The sequence below is a fragment of the Pongo abelii genome, chromosome 11 (assembly GCF_028885655.2).
Source record: "Pongo abelii isolate AG06213 chromosome 11, NHGRI_mPonAbe1-v2.0_pri, whole genome shotgun sequence".
In the NCBI taxonomy this organism is placed as follows: domain Eukaryota; kingdom Metazoa; phylum Chordata; class Mammalia; order Primates; family Hominidae; genus Pongo; species Pongo abelii.
This window is the reverse complement of record NC_071996.2, coordinates 53,909,938-53,927,927: the sequence shown is the minus strand read 5'-3', so window position 1 is coordinate 53,927,927 and position 17,990 is coordinate 53,909,938. Positions and strand designations below refer to the sequence as shown.

At 39.5% G+C, this 17,990-nt stretch overlaps 2 protein-coding genes across 8 annotated transcripts in view; one reads left to right on the top strand and one right to left on the bottom strand.

Moving 5' to 3' along the window:
* NEB (nebulin) overlaps positions 1–17,990 on the top strand; it is a 252,744-nt gene that overhangs the window by 219,623 nt on the left and 15,131 nt on the right. For both annotated transcript variants that reach the window (XM_054548869.2, XM_024243154.3), the window contains 13 exons: positions 87–191; positions 1,948–2,052; positions 3,596–3,706; positions 4,095–4,205; positions 4,826–4,939; positions 5,682–5,786; positions 10,327–10,431; positions 11,416–11,520; positions 12,173–12,265; positions 12,859–12,951; positions 14,972–15,064; positions 15,524–15,616; positions 16,953–17,045. In XM_054548869.2, coding sequence (XP_054404844.2) covers positions 87–191; positions 1,948–2,052; positions 3,596–3,706; positions 4,095–4,205; positions 4,826–4,939; positions 5,682–5,786; positions 10,327–10,431; positions 11,416–11,520; positions 12,173–12,265; positions 12,859–12,951; positions 14,972–15,064; positions 15,524–15,616; positions 16,953–17,045 — 1,326 coding nt within the window. The remainder of the gene's footprint in view (positions 1–86; positions 192–1,947; positions 2,053–3,595; positions 3,707–4,094; positions 4,206–4,825; positions 4,940–5,681; positions 5,787–10,326; positions 10,432–11,415; positions 11,521–12,172; positions 12,266–12,858; positions 12,952–14,971; positions 15,065–15,523; positions 15,617–16,952; positions 17,046–17,990) is intronic.
* RIF1 (replication timing regulatory factor 1) overlaps positions 11,386–17,990 on the bottom strand; it is a 96,534-nt gene continuing 89,929 nt past the window's right edge. For 3 of the 6 annotated variants that reach the window (XR_010136024.1, XR_010136018.1, XR_010136025.1), the window contains one exon: positions 11,512–12,221. The gene's annotated coding sequence lies outside the window, so the exon portion shown is untranslated. Of the gene's footprint in view, positions 11,434–11,511; positions 12,222–15,223; positions 15,376–17,990 lie in introns of those variants that run through there. The other 3 variants (XR_010136020.1, XR_010136019.1, XR_010136031.1) reach the window with 2 other exon arrangements.

The following is a 17,990-nucleotide window of genomic DNA, read 5'->3' as shown; positions in this document are numbered from 1 at the left end:
TTTGTAAATGTCTAATCTAAAGAGGAAAAATAGGAATGCTGAGCAGCTTCTCCATCAATGTGCCTTTTTTGCCACCTTCCCCTCAGTACCAGTACAAGAAGAAGTATGAGAAGAGTAAAGGCCACTACCACACCATACCCGATAATCTGGAGCAGCTTCACCTAAAAGAGGCCACAGAATTACAGAGCATAGTAAGTGGATCAAGACCAATTTTTCCTCTGGCGCACACTCATCCACAGTACAATGTGAAAAAAAATTTCATAGATTCCCTCCATTGTTTGAGAAAATGCACAAAGATATAAGGGGTTTTGAATTTGGTAACTTTTTGAAACAAATTCTTATGTTATAAATTACAACAATATCTACATATAGTTGAGAAATATACATGCAATTATGTGCTATTGGCAGGGGCTGGAAGCATAAAGAGTGTGTTATGAGGGGACAAACCCCTCATGGTAACTCCAATGTGCCCCATGGGTTCGTGCCCCAGGTTAGGGAACACTACAGTAGATTATAGGGAGTCAGGAAGATTTCAAACAGAGAAGTGATATGATCAGGTCTACTACTGAAAGCATTTCTGAGAATTTACAAAATTACTAAATTTTTAAGATACAGTCATATACCACATGATGTTTTTGGTCAACGGCAGACCACTTGTATGACGGTGGTCCCATAATATTATAATGGAGCTACCCCATGCAGGCGTACCATTTTAAAATCTTTAATACCACATTTTTACTGTACCTTTTCTATGCTTAGGGGTATCAAGATACACAAATATTCTTGTCTTACAAGTGCCTACAGATTTCAGTAAAGTAATATGCTGTACAGGTTTCTAGCCTAGGAGCAACAAGGCTATACCATATAGCCTAGGTGTGTAGTAGGCTATACCATCTAGGTTTGTGTAAGTGCACTCTGTGATGTTCACACGATGATGAAATTGCATAACAAAGCCTTTCTCATAACACATCCCAGTTGTTAAGCAATTCATGACTATAATTGAAGATTCTCAGAGGAAAGAACTTACTATCACGTGACCTCCTATATCACAAATTCAGCATTATTTAGGTCCCCTGTTGGGCATTAACCATTAGGACTAACTACTAGAAACGTCCTCGTGTCTTCTGTAGGGCAGTATGTGCCCCCAGGCCTTTATTCCAACATCTTGTTACAACCCAAGAGCTCGGAGATTGAGCACTGCCATCAAGGTGCTGCGTGCATGAGGGTCTTTGCCTGTTTTTCTAGTTCTCCTCTGTCACATACAAACATTTATGTGGCTCCCCTGATTCTTAACCACATGTTATAGGATGAGGAAATTTTATTTATACAACAGCCTTGAGGATCTTTTGAGACTGTCAGGTTTTTTAACAAGTCAGTCAATATGTAAACTAGTTTTCATTTTTATACCAATTTATTGGCTGCATTAAATATATGGCCAGTCGGGACCCACATAGAGTTGTTTACTTATAAATAAAGCTCCATGTGTTATCCATTCAATCTAGACCCCAGGTCTCTGATAAAAGTTCTTGTGAAAGAAAAACTAAGGATTTTTATCAGAAATATTGATTAATGCTACTAGCATTAATAATTTTAAAGTGTTTACAGCTACCCATCAATTATTGACCAACCTCATCTACCTGGGTAATTTTACCCATGCATTTTCTTGCATCAGCATTTCTCTCAGCTAGTTCTTGTCAATGATTCTTTTGTCTCCTTGAATTGAATCCAAATCCTAATTATGCCTTGCAGACAGTAATGGTACCCATCCCCTCAACACCTAGACAACAACAAAAATGTACTGGATCTGAAACATAACAGGAAACTGTTTTAAGTGGCAATGAGATGCCATCCAATTGACAGAACATATCAATTAAAAAATACTATCCTTAAACTGCTGTCTAGGAATTGACCAGAGGAGCGATATCTAACATGGCTTTCTATCACCAGGTGAAATACAAAGAAAAGTATGAAAAGGAACGAGGAAAACCCATGCTGGACTTTGAAACACCAACATACATCACTGCCAAAGAGTCTCAGCAGATGCAGAGTGGGGTGAGTCAAAAAAAGCACACCACACAACAATGATCCATCACACTACTGAACACAAGCTCTGCCCATGACATAGCCAGTTTCCTGTCATCCAAAAGTGGTAGCTGATGAAACTTTTTATCATGTGATCACTAAAATCTTCTCCATCTCAGAAATCCTATGGTTCGGTTATTTTTTAAAAATGCTCTAGGTAGTAGATATTTACCATATGTCTTATTTCAACAGCCATTTCTGTAAAATTAGAACATGGAAAACTATTCCCAACACAAACAAATTATACTGAATGTAATTTGGATTTTCCTTTATGAATGAAAAGTTCCCTCCACACAGACACCCCTTTGGCTTTGAAATGCTCTACTCTTAGTAGAATGCCCCAAGCCAAACAAAAGGGTATTTGTGATCAAGATGTTTATCAAGACTCCAGATAATCAAAACTGAAGATGCCGTATTCGTTATTCTAGAATTGTAAGCAGAAGCATTAAATTTTTTTTTGTCATTTTTAACCAAGAGTAGAGAATGGAATCTTATTTTAAATCTTAGTCTGTCTTCAGTGGGAAATGGGCTTATTTGGAATTTCTATTTGCCTCTCTTCCTCCAACTATAAAGAAAAATTGTTTTAAATAAAAGTAGCAGTTTGTGGAGCTTTCTGGTGATAGAATGTCAGGTCATCAATACTTTAAAATGGTTTCAAACAATTGGTGAATCTGAGTAAAGGATCTATAGGAGTTTCTTATACTGTTCTTGTGACTTTCCTGTAAATTTAAAATTATATTAAAATAACAAAATTACAAAAGTAGAGTTCCAATATCTATTCCAAGCCCCTCTGTGAGTCAGCCAAGTCTGGAGACTGGAGAGGAGATGGGGCAGGGAGGCAGAGTGGACAAAACCATAGAGTTTCTCTGTGCCTCACTGCCCACCTAAGCTATTCAGTGATTTTTTAAAAAAACAGGTCAAAACTCTGAGTGTGGTGGCATACACCTGTAGTCCCAGCTACTCAGCAGGCTGAGGCAGGAGGATCACTTCAGCTCAGGAGTTTGAGACCAGCCTGGGCAACATAGCAAGACCCCATAGCAAAAAAACAGGTCATGATTAGGAAAAAAAAGCAAGTTAGCATTTGGTAGCCTTAGGCTCTCCTTCCTCTGCGATTTTTTTTCCCCTTGCATCACTGACTTGTAATTCTGAAATAAAATCTTTTGTTACCTTAAGAAAGGTGTGGGAAAGTTCAGAAGAGACAACAGAGGATTCAGTCTTGATGGTGCATCCATCCTTCCACTCTGTGAAGGGCCTGCCCCAGTCATAACATTAGACTGATGAGTGAGGGGCCCATCAAAGTGTCTCAGCCTGAGTTTCCTTGTGGCCATTTGCTCCAGACAACATATTTCAAGTACAATCATACATGTTTCAAATGTGTGACCATTAGCAGAACTATGATCGAGTTAAGAGTCCATACACAGAAAATGCTGTTATTTTTTTTCTTCCTGAGATGGAGAGCTAAATTGTAATAAAGATTTTTTTTTAACTTGTCTTTCCTTCCTACTTACATTAGAAAGAATATAGGAAAGATTATGAAGAGTCTATCAAAGGCAGAAACCTGACTGGCCTGGAGGTCACACCAGCTTTGTTACATGTCAAATATGCAACTAAAATAGCAAGCGAGGTAGTGCCCACTTGGTCTTTTCTTTCCCTCTTAATCCAAATAATTCCACTAATGACACTCATTAATGTGTTCCTCCTACCATTTACATCACCACCTAACTGTGGGTTTCAAATTGGGTTCTCATGTGCTTGGTACTACCACCTAATCTATTACCCATGTTAATTCTTCTAATTTTTTATTTGAATATTACCTTAGCATTCTATTAACTTCAAGTTTCATTTGATATTTAATGTTAACTGATCATGCTTATACCCCGCCTTTATTCATATTTTTACTTACTAAACTGTGAACCCTTTAAAAATTGGAATTGTTTTTTATTTTCTTCTTTGCCTGAGAGAATCAACCTGGGCTTTCTTGTCAGTGCTGTTGCTTTTCTTTCATGATACAGAAAGAGTACAGGAAAGATCTAGAAGAAAGCATCCGTGGGAAGGGCCTCACTGAAATGGAAGATACACCTGACATGCTAAGAGCAAAGAATGCCACTCAAATCCTCAATGAGGTAGGCCCACAGCTGACTACCTGCACGTAATTCATAGAGCATCATTTCTTTGTTAGCCAAATTACACCAGAAAAAGCAAAAAAACAGAGAACAGAGAAAAACAGAGCTTTTGATTTTCAGATTCCATATCAACATAATTGTTAACCATTACATAAAATATACCTCAATTTCTGATGAATGGATATTATAACAGTATGTTTCTGTAGTGGTTATCATAATCTATTATCTAATATTATTTGATTTAACTTGATGTATTTGGTGTGCTCATTTACATAAAAACACTACACTGGAGTGGTGTGCACCTAAGTGTAATCTTAGTTATGTACCAAACTAGATGTACAATTTACTTTATACTCTAATCTTCTAAGCAGAGAATGCTATAACTATTCAAAAGGAGACCTCTGTTGACCCATACTGACTTGCATAGAATAGTTTCCTCCAGAGGGCTTCTGGAGACACCACTCCATCCTACTACACGGAAGAGTGAAGGTGAAGAGTAGCAAGCAACACTATCTGTGACAACTGGGGTGGCGTGTTATGTGGATTTACATTCACCCTGTATGTTTATTACCTAGTAGTAGAATTTAGGTACCTTTTTTTTTCTTTTAATGCTACTATAGAAAGAATATAAGCGAGACCTGGAACTGGAAGTCAAAGGAAGAGGCCTGAATGCCATGGCCAATGAAACTCCGGATTTTATGAGGGCCAGGAATGCTACTGATATTGCCAGTCAGGTCAGTGCTACTATTCGATGTCAATCTTTCAGGAAAGTAGTTGTAACTTTAAGGACATAAAGTGTCCCTCTGTCATCTGATTTACTGGTGACAGTCACATGCATACAATGGCATTCTTGAACATCTGCCTGGAGGAATCCATCCCAATGAAAGGATGGAGGACCCTTTGCCAGGCTCATTGCTGTCTGCCTTTCTGAGTCTATAGGCTCTGGGGACATTCAGAGCAAAGGGCAGAAATTGAGGAATTAAGTAGCTGTTTGGAGCTGGGGCAAACTCGACATCCTGGCCTTATTTCTGAGTCAATCCACTCATTTGATGCCAGGAATTCCTTGCTTAGAATATCTTGGGAGTTCTTCCTCTCCTTTCAAGCCCTAAGTTTAGAAGAGTTTTTAGGCATCTTAGCTTGTCAAATGCTCACTGGTATGGGTCTTTTGCTTATTTGTCATCCTCCCAGCTCGTATGTAAACAATCCATGCCTTACTATCTGTTGATGATCCCTCCTTACCCATATCCCATCCTGCATCCAACTAAATCTTCTCTCAACAGCTAGGACTTGACCTTTCTTACTGAATCTCACTCTTTGGTATAAAACTATGAACAAAATAGGAAGAAATGTCTGTTGAATGTCAAATGAATGAGTTCCTCTTGGAAAAGAAATATGGCTCACCTCTTAATCAAATCAAGCCAACAACTGTTGTGCACATTGTAAACATTTACCCAACTATTGGGTGTTGTTTTACAGATTAAGTATAAGCAATCAGCAGAAATGGAGAAAGCCAATTTCACTTCTGTGGTTGATACTCCAGAGATCATTCATGCCCAACAAGTCAAGAATCTTTCAAGCCAGGTAAGGACATTCATCATGCCATCACTCATAAACCCCAATCATGAAAGAATGGAAGTCCTTCCATTAATACCTTAAGAGATTCTTCAAATCAGTTTTTCCCAATAAAAAAGAGATTCACCAGGTGCGGTAGCTCACGTCTGTATTCCCAGCACTTTGGGAGGCCAAGGCAAGTGGATTACTTAAGTCCACGAGTTTGAGATCAGCCTGGGCAATGTGGCAAAACCCTGTCCCTACAAAAATTGGCCAGGTGTGGTGGTGCACGCCAGTCCCAGCTTCTAGGAAGGCTGAGGTGGGAAGATCAATTGATCCCAAGCGGTTGAGGCTGCAGTCTGCTGTGACTGCACCACTGCAGTCCCCTGGGCAACAGGGTGAGACTCTTAAAAAAAAAAAAAAAGAGACAGAGGCCTGGCATGGTGGCTCACGCCTGTATTCCCAGCACTTTGGGAGGCCAAGGCAGGTGGATCACGAGGTCAGGAGATCCAGACCATCCTGGCTAACACGGTGAAACTCTATCTCTACTAAAAAAATATACAAAAATTAGCCAGGCGTGGTGGCAGGCACCTGTAGTCCCAGCTACTTGGGAGGCTGAGGCAGGAGAATGGCGTGAACCCGGGAGGCAGAGCTTGCAGTGAGCTGAGATCACGCCACTGCACTCCAGCCTGGGCAACACAGCAAGACTCTGTCTCAAAAAAAAAAAAAAAAAGAGTGAGAGGGTAACCTATGATGCAGGAATTTTAAGGTACTGAAGAACTCTTACCTGGTACAACTTGTAATTAATGAATCAATATTTTAACATGTAAAATCTCTTATGATGTGGCTTTAAAAATATGTGCGCAAATCTGGAAGAAACAAAGTAGCCCACATTGGATTACCAATCTCAAACAAGATTGAGATTGAGACCACACAGTCTAACCCCTGACTCCCCTCATGATGAATAACTCTCCATCTTCCTACAAATAGAGAGATGAAGAAAAGTAGGCCGTCCTTCACACCCCGGGATAGGCCTTCATTTGTATTAACGATTGTCAGTGATGGTCAGGAGTCTGCAATTTGTTTGAGTGGCGCCAGATTAGAATTTGTGCTTGTCTTCTGATCAATGAGTTCCAAAGCCGTAGTTAACGTGCCCTAGCTGTGCTTTATAGGCACCTGGGGATGTAGATTTCCTGGTCCAACTCTGGAATTTTGATGCTAGTAAATCTGTGGTAGGCTCTGGAAATCTATTTTTGTTTGTTTTTAATTTTCACAGATGATCTCTTAATGACCAATCAGGTTGGGGAATCAAGGATTTCAACCCTTTATTGGCAACATATAGTTGTATATTGTAAAATTACACATGAAAAATATAGTTATCACTAGAGAGTGGTTTGATTAGGAGGCAGGTATATTCAAATGGTAGAAATGTTTCTTTTCTTTGAAGGGTAGGGATGCGGAAGAATAATTAGCTTTTTAAAAATTACCAAAATTATATGGGCTCCAAATTACCATGCTGTGTTCATTGAGGGAGCCAGGGAGGCTGACATTCTTTGGGCTGTGAGAGCCTCACCAGCCTTTTACCTTCTGCTTTTGACACTGCTGATCTTTAACGAAAGCTTCAGCATGTGGTCCTATCCCAGTGTGGGATCAAGTCACTTGCTCTGCTCTCCTGGGACTGTCTTTGGCTGGTTCCTCAAGGCCTAAAATATAGCCAGGCAAGTTAGTTCCTCCCCAGTTCAGATCAGTTTTTACAGTTGAATGGTAAATACTGGTGAGATGGTGCTTGTGTTTCCACAAACTTGCTTCTCGATTTCCAGTGGAGAATCTGTATTTATAACTCTTAAACCTCATACTTGGGGGTTAATACAAGCAATGTAAGCTGACTCACAAATTTAGGATACTATACAGTAGTCTCCCCTTATCTGAGTGGGATATGTTCCAAGACCTCTAGTGGATGCCTGAAATTACAGACAATACCTAACCCTATATATACTGTTTTTTCCTATACATATACACCTATGACAAAGCTTAATTTGTAAATTAGCACAGTAAGAGATTAACAACTAATAAACTAGAACAATTATAACAATATGCTGTAATAAAAGTTATATAGTTACATGAATGTGGTCTCTCTCTCTCTCCCTCAAAATATCTTATTGTAATGTACTCTTATTTTTGACCGGGGTTGACAACAGTTAACTGAAACCGTGGAAAGTGAACCTCAGATAAGTGGGGACTACTGTACTGAATACTTAATGCCAGTATGGCAGGCCAGGTCTCACTAACAACTGTTTGAGTACTAAATGAATGGTTAAGTTAGATAAAAAGCCAGTGTCCCTGTACAAAGGCTGGGATGTAACAAAAGCCCACCAAAAGTTTCGCCTAGGCCTTTCCTGGGCCTTAAAGCATAACAAAATAATGAAGGAATTCTTAACAGGACCCATGTAGAATTAAACGTTTTACTGTGCGTCTAAAAAAAACTCCCCAGGCCTCCACAAACAAGTTTATTGGGGGTCTGAAGAAACTCCTCAAACCTCCCTGATTTAGCAGGAGACAACATAAGAGTAATCACCCCAGCAACTGAACCCATTTAAATGAAGTAAATTTTCTGAGGCTCCACAGGAAGGTCTTCAGAACTCAGACCTTAGTTATAAATTAAAAGAAGTTAATCACTTACGTCTTTAGATGAATGAACACTTACACAAAGACATATAGCTTAAAAGGTAAGCTCTGAAAAACTTTGTAATTTTGAGTTGGCCTGGTGATAATTTCCAGGCCTTCTCCCGGTAACCAGTTACAGAAATAAAAACTCTTGGTCGGGCACGGTGGCTCGCGCCTGTAATCCCAGGACTTTGGGAGACCGAGGTGGGCGGATCATGAAGTCAGGAGATTGAGACCATCCTGACCAACATGGTGAAACCCCATCATTAGCTGGTTGTTGTGGCGTACACCTATAATTCCAGCTACTCGGAAGCCTGAGGCAGGAGAATCGCTTGAACCAGGGAGTCAGAGGTTGCAGTGAGCCAAGATTGCGCCACTGGACTCTAGCCTGGAGACACTGTGAAACTCCGTCACAAAAAAACAAAAAACAAAACAAAACAAAAACCTCTCTTCCTCCCCAGTTCATCTGCATTTCATTATTGCAGCCCAACCCTCAATTTGGTCTGGGAACACCAGGGAGTTCAGGTCCCTTTCTCCCAGAATACATCCAAGTTCCGTGTTCAAATGTGATTACCCCTCTAAGGGATTAGCACCAGCTCTGCAAACCAGTTGAGGTAGCTTTTGCTTAATCTTGGAAAAAGTAAAAGACAAACAATAAAAATAAAAGGACGATTGTTTCTATTCTTTTCCCAGGACAATGAGAACTGTTTTCCTTACATCTACATAGCTAAGGAGTCATCCAAGTGATTTTTTCATGAACAAAACATTTGTTCCTGGTGAACTACCATTTCTTCCGAAAAATCTTGGCTTTAATTCGCTTCCATTTAGATGAACAAAATCTAGGCCTAAATCGCTCATTGGCTGAAACTGCTTGTTTGTTGTCTGTGGCAAGATTACAAATTTCAATACTTATAAATGTAATTCCTATATTAACAACGTAAATAGAGACAGACAGAATAGTTTTATCCCCATTATAACAGTGGCTAGTCTCATTCCTCAGCCCTCAGCCCTACAAACCAAAACTTCCCTGAAGAGTGGGAAAAACTGGAGCTAAGTTAAGCTAGAGAGAAAAGTGAAAGGACATAGTGACAAGCAATCAAAGAAAAATAAGGTTCTAAAGTGTTCTGCTGCAGAGAATAAAAACGATCAGTTTGGTGGTGGGATTGACTGCCCACTGGTGTCTGGAAGAGCAGCCTCTATATGGACACGTCTCTCCAGCCAAAGGCTGGGGCAGGGCAGGGGAGCCCAAGGAATAGTGATGTCTGGTTCAGAGCAGTCCTTGGCCAGTCGGCTGGTCTTAGTGGCGCTCCAGGTGTGTCTGTTTGGTAGAGCTGCCAGTCCTGTCAGGCTGCTTTCTGCAGCATCAAGAGCCATATTCTGGAAATGCCTCTGGGCCTGCCTGCTCAGTCCTGTAGCTGGGAGCCCTGACCGCACCTGCTCATGGCTCAGTGAACATCTTGTCACCAGCTAAGGCTTTCTAGAGGTCATGTCTTTGACTCTTAACCCTCCAGCTTCTCTCCGCCTGCCTGTTGAACAGTCTGGCTCCATAGCTTCATCCAGCCCAGCGAGGATTACTGCCACTGGAGGCATCCCCATCTCTCTCTCTGGGCCCTGCTGGCTGTGACTTTCCTCCTGTGGACCAGCTAGCAAGGTTCCCCCTCTGCAGCTTTGCCATGACAATAGGTCCTACTGAATGTCTGGGCTCAGCTTTCCTGGGAAGAAAAAGTATGGTGCTCTTTGACTGAGAGGGTTCTTCCTTGCGATGCCCTAACATCCTTGAACAGTTAAGAAAATACAAAGGACTTTCCCTCTGCTGAGCCTGGAAGGGCTAAAATAGCCTATTTTAGGTCCCATTGGCCTATATCCCTGTGGTGTTTACCCTCCTTTTCTTGGAATCTATTCCCAGAAAAAGTACAAGGAAGATGCTGAGAAGTCCATGTCGTATTATGAGACTGTTTTGGACACCCCAGAGATACAGAGAGTCCGGGAGAACCAAAAGAACTTCAGCCTTGTAAGTTTGTATTAAATGTAACGCACAGCCCACAGGCACCTAGGGGTGCTGAGGAAGATGCCTCTGGATATCCCAGGGTTGCAGTGGGGCTGTTGTGCAGCCCTCCACAACTCCCATCCTGCCCCAGGAAATGTGTGCTCAATTCATCTCTGGGCTCACCTTATATCTTAATCCCAAATCACAGCATGAGAGACTCATCTGTTACTTCATTGGTGGTAGTGGGGAGAAAATACAGTATCTTTTCCTTACCCATGGCAAGGTTCATGGCTAAAACCCCTGTAACAAAAGACAGATTAACAAGAGACACACAATTTATTTAATAAAAGCTTCAGAAATGACTACCCAAAGAAACAGGGAAATGTGTGTATTTTTATGGATAGAGATGCGGAAGTGTGACTGGACAATGAGGGGTAATGATCCAATGGTAATAAACGGGATTTAGCAAGGCCTGTTTGTTCAGATTCTCCTAGTATCTCTGTGTCTTTGGCTCCTTTCCTCTGGGTCTAGGGAGGACCCTTCTGGAAGGAGGGGCTTATTGCCTGCTTTAAATGAAGGTCAGATAATTATTATCTGCTTCAGGAAAAAACAGAGAAGGCCAGAAAAACCCTCTTGCTTCTGCTGTTTTTTCAAATGCCAAGGTGCCATATTTTGGGGTAGTGTATCCTAAACCCTGTCAGTGGCTTCCTTTACTGAATGTGAACTATCACTGCTTTCCATTAGTGGTGACATCTATCTTTTTCAAAGTTAAATCTAAGCACGGGATACTTAAACAAAAACAAACCCCTAGCTTTATATGTTTTTTAAAATTAGTTTCTCCACAAAATTCTTATCAAATAATTTCCCTTGGGCTACCAGACCATAATTACTGTGGCATAGACTTTTTTTAAAGATACACGATTTTAATTTTCTTCACATAATATACGACAAAAAAAGAAAGCAAAGCAATGTTGAAATCTTAACAAGATGTTTACTCTTTCTTCATAGCTCCAATACCAGTGTGACCTTAAAAACAGTAAAGGAAAAATTACAGTTGTTCAAGACACGCCAGAAATACTGCGTGTAAAAGAAAATCAGAAGAATTTCAGCTCGGTATATTTACTATTTATTTTGCATTTAATGCTAACCTAGTCATTTCACTGTCCTCTTTAAAAATATACTAGCCTTATATTGATACAGACAATTAACATCTAACCTCCTCAGTAATACTAGCAGTGATTTGCTAAAATCCCCCATACTTTGCCCCAAAATCATCTCTCCAGAGACCATGCGAAATAACTTTAAATCTGTTAACAACGTAACTTTTATTTTTAAATTTTTTAATCCCAGAGCAGTAACATGTGTTGTCTTGCTCCAAGAAGATGGATTTCTTTTTGACATTGTGATTTCTTTTGTTATCCCTCCCCCAAATAACTGACTGACTTTGCATTTCTTTAATGGATTTTGTGTTACATATGGGAGGGTGTTGTTGTTAATCAACATTTCCTGGCTCTTCTCATCCTGTGTTAGTACGGTATACCACAATCTTAGAAGAAATCTTAAGATCTGGAAAGTGATCCATGTTGTATAACTGGTCTGAGTCACTGATACTGACATGGAAATGTCAAGTGCGATGCTCTGGCACTTGCCTGGGAACATCGTCTAATGCCTTGTTTTCACAGAAGCCATGTGTCCTAGTCTTTCTCCAGGAACTGCTGGGTTTTCTTTTCTTCTGTGTAACACTGTCTTGATTCTGAATGCCCAGGTTTTATATAAAGAGGATGTCTCACCAGGAACGGCTATCGGAAAGACACCTGAGATGATGAGAGTGAAACAAACACAGGACCACATTAGCGCGGTAAAGACACAGTGAATGCACTTGCAATATTTTCTGCCTCCCTTTGATAATTTACAATGACCTATGAGTTGCACTCAAAGCCTCTGTCACCAGAAACAGCTTATATTGCTAAAATAGGTGCCTGTGTACTATACATCAGTGGCTAGAGTCATCTCATATTCAGTGCAGTGCCTTGGCGGTTTTCATGAGGGAGAGATTAGATCTGAGAAACAGAGAGGCTTGTGAGAAGGTAGAATCCGGTACAGTCAAAGAACCAACCTTCCTGGATATATGTATGTGAATCTGTTTGTCCTAGTCAAATGACCTGCTGGGCATAAAGACATTGGAGTATACAGGAAAGGGCAGCAGTCTAAACAGGGGCCCCCACCCCTGCCCCAAAGAGACGGAGAGAGAGACAAAACGTCCCTGTCCTCGGAATTGTTCTCCTCTTACCCAGTATCAGAATGAGGTCCCATTCACACTAAGTATAAAGCTTGCGTTATTTACACTGTTGATTTTTTAAATTTGGGGGTTACAAAAAACATGTACATGTTGGGAAGAATAACAGTCCAGCATGTAATAATACCTTTCTTTTCCCATTTTTAAATCTGCAGGTGAAGTATAAGGAAGCAATAGGACAAGGAACTCCAATCCCTGACCTGCCTGAAGTGAAACGTGTGAAGGAGACGCAGAAGCACATTAGCTCGGTAGTGGCCATACTCTCAGCTTCCATTTGTGTGACTGGCCATCTCTCAGTTGCTACCCTGGTGCTCTCTCATCCTTCTGCTTCCTATCAAGAGCTTCCATGCCTTACGGATGTTGTGAATTCTCCCTTAGTCTTGATGGGGTCACTACAGGTTGCAAAAGTAGATAAGAAACCTCTCTTCTCATAATCAAGGAGTAGAAGGGATTTGGCTTTCTTTTCCTACCTGTCACTGACTTGAAGCTCATGGACTTGGCTTAATTATCATGCCATTCGTTTCCAAAGTAAAATGTTTTGATGGTAGTAATAAGGTTATTGGGATGATCTCAAGTAATTTAACTAAAAGCATATACATATAAACATATAAGTAGTATAACATACTCCGGTTTTGTGTATATATATAAAACATGCGTGTGTGTATGTATGATGCATCATATGAATGATAGGATTCCCAGTGTCCAAAAAGAGCCTGGGTAGACATGTGAAGTCTCTTCTCCCCTCCCTTTCAAGGTTTCTTCTCCTGTATTCTTTGCTCTCTCCATCTAGTAAATGCAGTGGGTCAGGCTGTGATCTACCTACAATGGTGTATTATACATTAAGCCTGTTCTGTCATGGGAATTTCAGGTACCTGTGCAGTTTATTGCAGGGCAGGTGTCCCTCACACCTGAAATATCAGGTTAGCACATTTCTCCTGACCTTTTGTCATGCAAGCCCTGGCTCTGCACCCTACCCCTTTTCCCATCCATACGCAGATTCTAGGCAGGTGTTGGCTACTAGCAAAAGACTATGTGAAGTTTGGGAAATAGTTTATGGCCAATAAAATGGGAGGACCTTGGTCTTGGGATTCCCCTGGTCAATGGAGGACTGAACTCTCATTTGATTTTCTTTAAAAGATACTTGATATTTCTCTTGCAGGTTGTTCATATTATTTAGATCTCATTCCCTTCTCATTCTCTGCTTATACTCTGTGGTACAGATTTCCTTGTGGTACAAATTTCATTTAGAGTTTGTGTCCTCTAATATGAGTTGAGAAAGCTAGCCCAGATTCCTTTGTCACTTTGCATTACAACTTCTTGGTTTTCTTTAATTTTGCTTTGTGCTGTTGTCCGAGATCAATTCTGCTGCTTTGTTGGGTGAAGAGTAAGGAAATGCAACTTTGTTACCAAGAAGGTAGATGTTCAAAGGTTCCTAGAAGCTTCCTTGCAAAACAAAGCTATCACGCCTAGCTTGTCACTGATTTTAAGAATTAAAATCTGGGTACGTTGCTCCCCACCCCATGCACTAATACACCAGGGAATCCATCCATTTAAAAGAACCCATTCAGTCCTTTAGGCTGAAAACTTAAGAGTTAAAGAGGCTCAGAGAGTGGAGGTTCCTTAATGTTTTCATTAAAATGCATAGTCCTTAGATACTACTACTAAAAAATATGGACTTCTCCCAATTCAGAAAACACTAGTTTACTTGATCCAGCAATTAGCAGTAAAAATTTCAGGTAAAGATGCTCTTCCTGAAAAATAAACTGATTAAGCCATCTCATATCCAGGGACTAGGCTCCTACAGATTAGGAGCCAGCGAGGAACATTCATTAGAACATACAAAACAAGAAGAAAATTCTCAATAAGCCTGAAGGAATAGAGTATCTTATGATAGGAAAATTTTAAACCAAGCAATCTATTCATTAAGTACAAGTCTACTGCAGGCCTACTATATTTGAGGCACCAAAGCTAGATTCAACAAAATGGTTGGCTTTTTCTCACTGGTAAATTTATTAATGCATTTTAGGCATGTGCTAAGTGGTTATAGAAAATGCATAATTTAGTGCCCAGTTTTCAAGGTAGTAACATTTTTACTATTTTGGAAAAGACAACATAAATATTTATGGAATTTTCCCCCCTGTTCCTTGAATGTTATATTTGAGAGCTAGATTGTTTTTATGAGTTTCCCCCAAATAGCCCACATGTAGCTGCTATCTAAAGGATTTATGGTCATTTTACCTTTCTGGGTATTCTAATTATTTTCTACAGGTTATGTACAAAGAAAACTTGGGAACAGGCATTCCAACCACTGTGACTCCAGAGATTGAGAGAGTCAAACGCAATCAAGAGAACTTTAGCTCGGTATTTACAAATATATCATATAAGAAACTATTTCCCATAAAAAATTTACCACAATAACCCATCTTTTTTACAGTAACATCTTAACAGCAATTGTGTGTGTGTCTGTGTGTGTTGTGTATTATTACCTTACCAAAACCATGTTAATACAAAATGACTCACATTTCCGATTATACTTGAACATTTTCAGTGACTTGACTAGATTTGAAATACTGTAAGTAGAATTAACAAGATTCCTCAGCGTTATGTAACTTAATGCTTTCCATTGTACTTTTTCATTTACAGAATTAGCATTGTAGAGTTCATCATTAAAACTGTGAAAAAAGTAAAAACATTATCCTTACTAAATATTACTTACTAAAAAACTGCCTCCTCACATATAACCCCTTCCCCCATTTCCTTCCTTCCTTACTCTCTGTGCTTGTTTTAAATGTCCTCTGGGTACTTTCTTGTATCTCACAGGTTTTGTACAAAGAAAATTTGGGGAAAGGAATCCCAACACCTGTCACTCCAGAGATGGAGAGAGTCAAACGCAATCAAGAGAACTTTAGCTCGGTATTTCTTAGGGGGCCAAAAAAAAAAAAAAAAAACCCTTAATTTTATTTAAAATAATAACACCTTACAAATGTAAAATTACTAAATTCATATAATGAAAATAATGATACCAAATATTACCTCAGTTTTCAACCTGAATCTAATTTAGTATTTAGTTCTGGTGTGAAATTTTAACTGTGTTTTCTCTAAAACATAGATATTTATCACTTTCTTTAAAAACCTGTAATACTCTGTGTTTTCTTACTCCATTCCTCCTTTAATAACAGTAGGTGTTTCTAACTGGTGTGACACAGTCAAAAGTAAAATCTAACAAACACCCTTTCAAAAGGACAATGTTAATTAGAATTTTATTTGTATTTATTGTGGCTGTTTAATGTATTCTTTGTGTTTGCAGCTTTTCTTTCTTTAAGGTTTTTTTTTCTATGTTTAGATGTTTATTTTTCCATAAGTTTGGGAGGTACAGGTGGTATTTGGTTCTTTAGTGGTGATTTGTGAGAGGTTCTTTAGTGGTGATTTGTGAGATTTTGGTGCACCCATCACCCGAGCAGTATACACTGCACCATATTTGTAGTGTTTTATTCCCTCGCCTCACTCCCACTCTTTCCTGCAAGTCCCCAAAGTCCACTGTATCATTCTTATGCCTTTGCATCCTCATAGCTTAGCTCCCACATATCAGTGAGAACATACAACGTTTGGTTTTCCATTCCTGAGTTACTTCACTTACAATACTAGTCTCCAATCTCATTAGAGGTCACTGTGTTTGCAGCTTTTCTTAAAAGAATGTCATTCTTAAACATTTTCATTCAAAGACAACACAGCAATTCACAGTAAATATAATTTACTTGTCTCGGCTATTTTTTGTAGGCTATGTAAGATATAAATTAAAATTTTTCCTTTGGAAAACTTTCAGTATCATTGAAAGCTAGTATTATTTAGCTTTCAACATTTATTCTTTATTTTGTTCCCCCAAACCTACCTGTCTCTCTCTCCCCTCTTTCTTTGGTTCCCTAATTTAATGTTACCAACAACTCATGGATATTAATTTCAATTAGTTTGAATGCTATTTGATACTCTGGTCTTTGAGAGAAGGCCTACATAAGTCAAGCCACTCCTGCTGGCAGCCTGGCAGCTGTGTTTTACTGATGTCTTTTAGAGACAGACATCCTGTGTGTGACTAAATGTCCAAAGGGGATCTATAGTTAACTCTATTTTTAGAAGTTATTGAGGTACTTCATCATAAAAACAACAATAAAAATACTTTTAGGCTGTTTTTTTAGGTTAAGTCTACCTAAAAGATGGGTCCAGGTTGATTTGTTTGTTGGTTTTGTGCACACAGATATTGTACAAAGAGAACTTGAGCAAGGGGACTCCCCTACCTGTCACTCCTGAGATGGAGCGAGTCAAACTCAATCAAGAAAACTTTAGCTCGGTATTTGGGAAAAAGCTCTTTAACTCCATATTAAAAAATAATAATTTCTACAAAACAGAACATCTCACTGTTCATCCCTTTATAATAATCAATTTAACAAAATTTTTTTTAATCACATCAACTGAATCCTTCTGTTTTCCAGATCTCCTACTCACCGTTTAATTCTAACATTTTATACTTTCTATAATAGTCCCTTAAAACCTTTTCTTTCCTTCTCTTTTCATCTTTATGTTGTTGGGACTGTTGAAGTTAATTGATTTCCAGAAAAGAAAAACCAAACACTAAAGCTCTTATTTACTTGGAACTCTTTTTATCTGATGTTTCTGGGTTAGAGATGCAAGAAGATACTGGACTTGAAGCCACATGTAGAAATGGTGGCTCTTCCTTAGGAACAGGTATCATCTTAACATAGACCCTATTCAGATAAACAGTAGCACCAAGAAAGAAAATTGCTCCATATTGAAACCAAAAGAAATCTTATTTTGGGCCAGGCACGGTGGCTCACACCTGTCATCTCAGCACTTTGGGAGGCCGAGGCAGGCAGATCACTTGAGCCCAGGAGGTCGAGACCAGCCTAGGCAACATGGTGAAATTCCATCTCTGCTAAAAATAGAAAAAATTAGCCAAGCGTGGTGGCACGTGCCTGTAGTCCCAGCTACTTGGGAGGCTGAGGTGGGAGGTTCGTCCGAACCCCAGGAAGTCAAGGCTGCAGTGAGCCGTGATCGTGCCACTGTACTCCAGCCTAGGCAACAGGAGTGAGACCCTGTCTCAAAAAAAAAAAAAAAAAGAAAGGAAGAAAGAAATCTTATTTATTTTGATACTTATTCAAAACAAGCCATTTCATGAATAGAAATCCAGGCCTTCTGATTTTTTTTTTAATATACAAATCAGATCATGAGCTTATATTTAATGTTATTTTCTCTTTTATTAATATTGTTGCTGAAA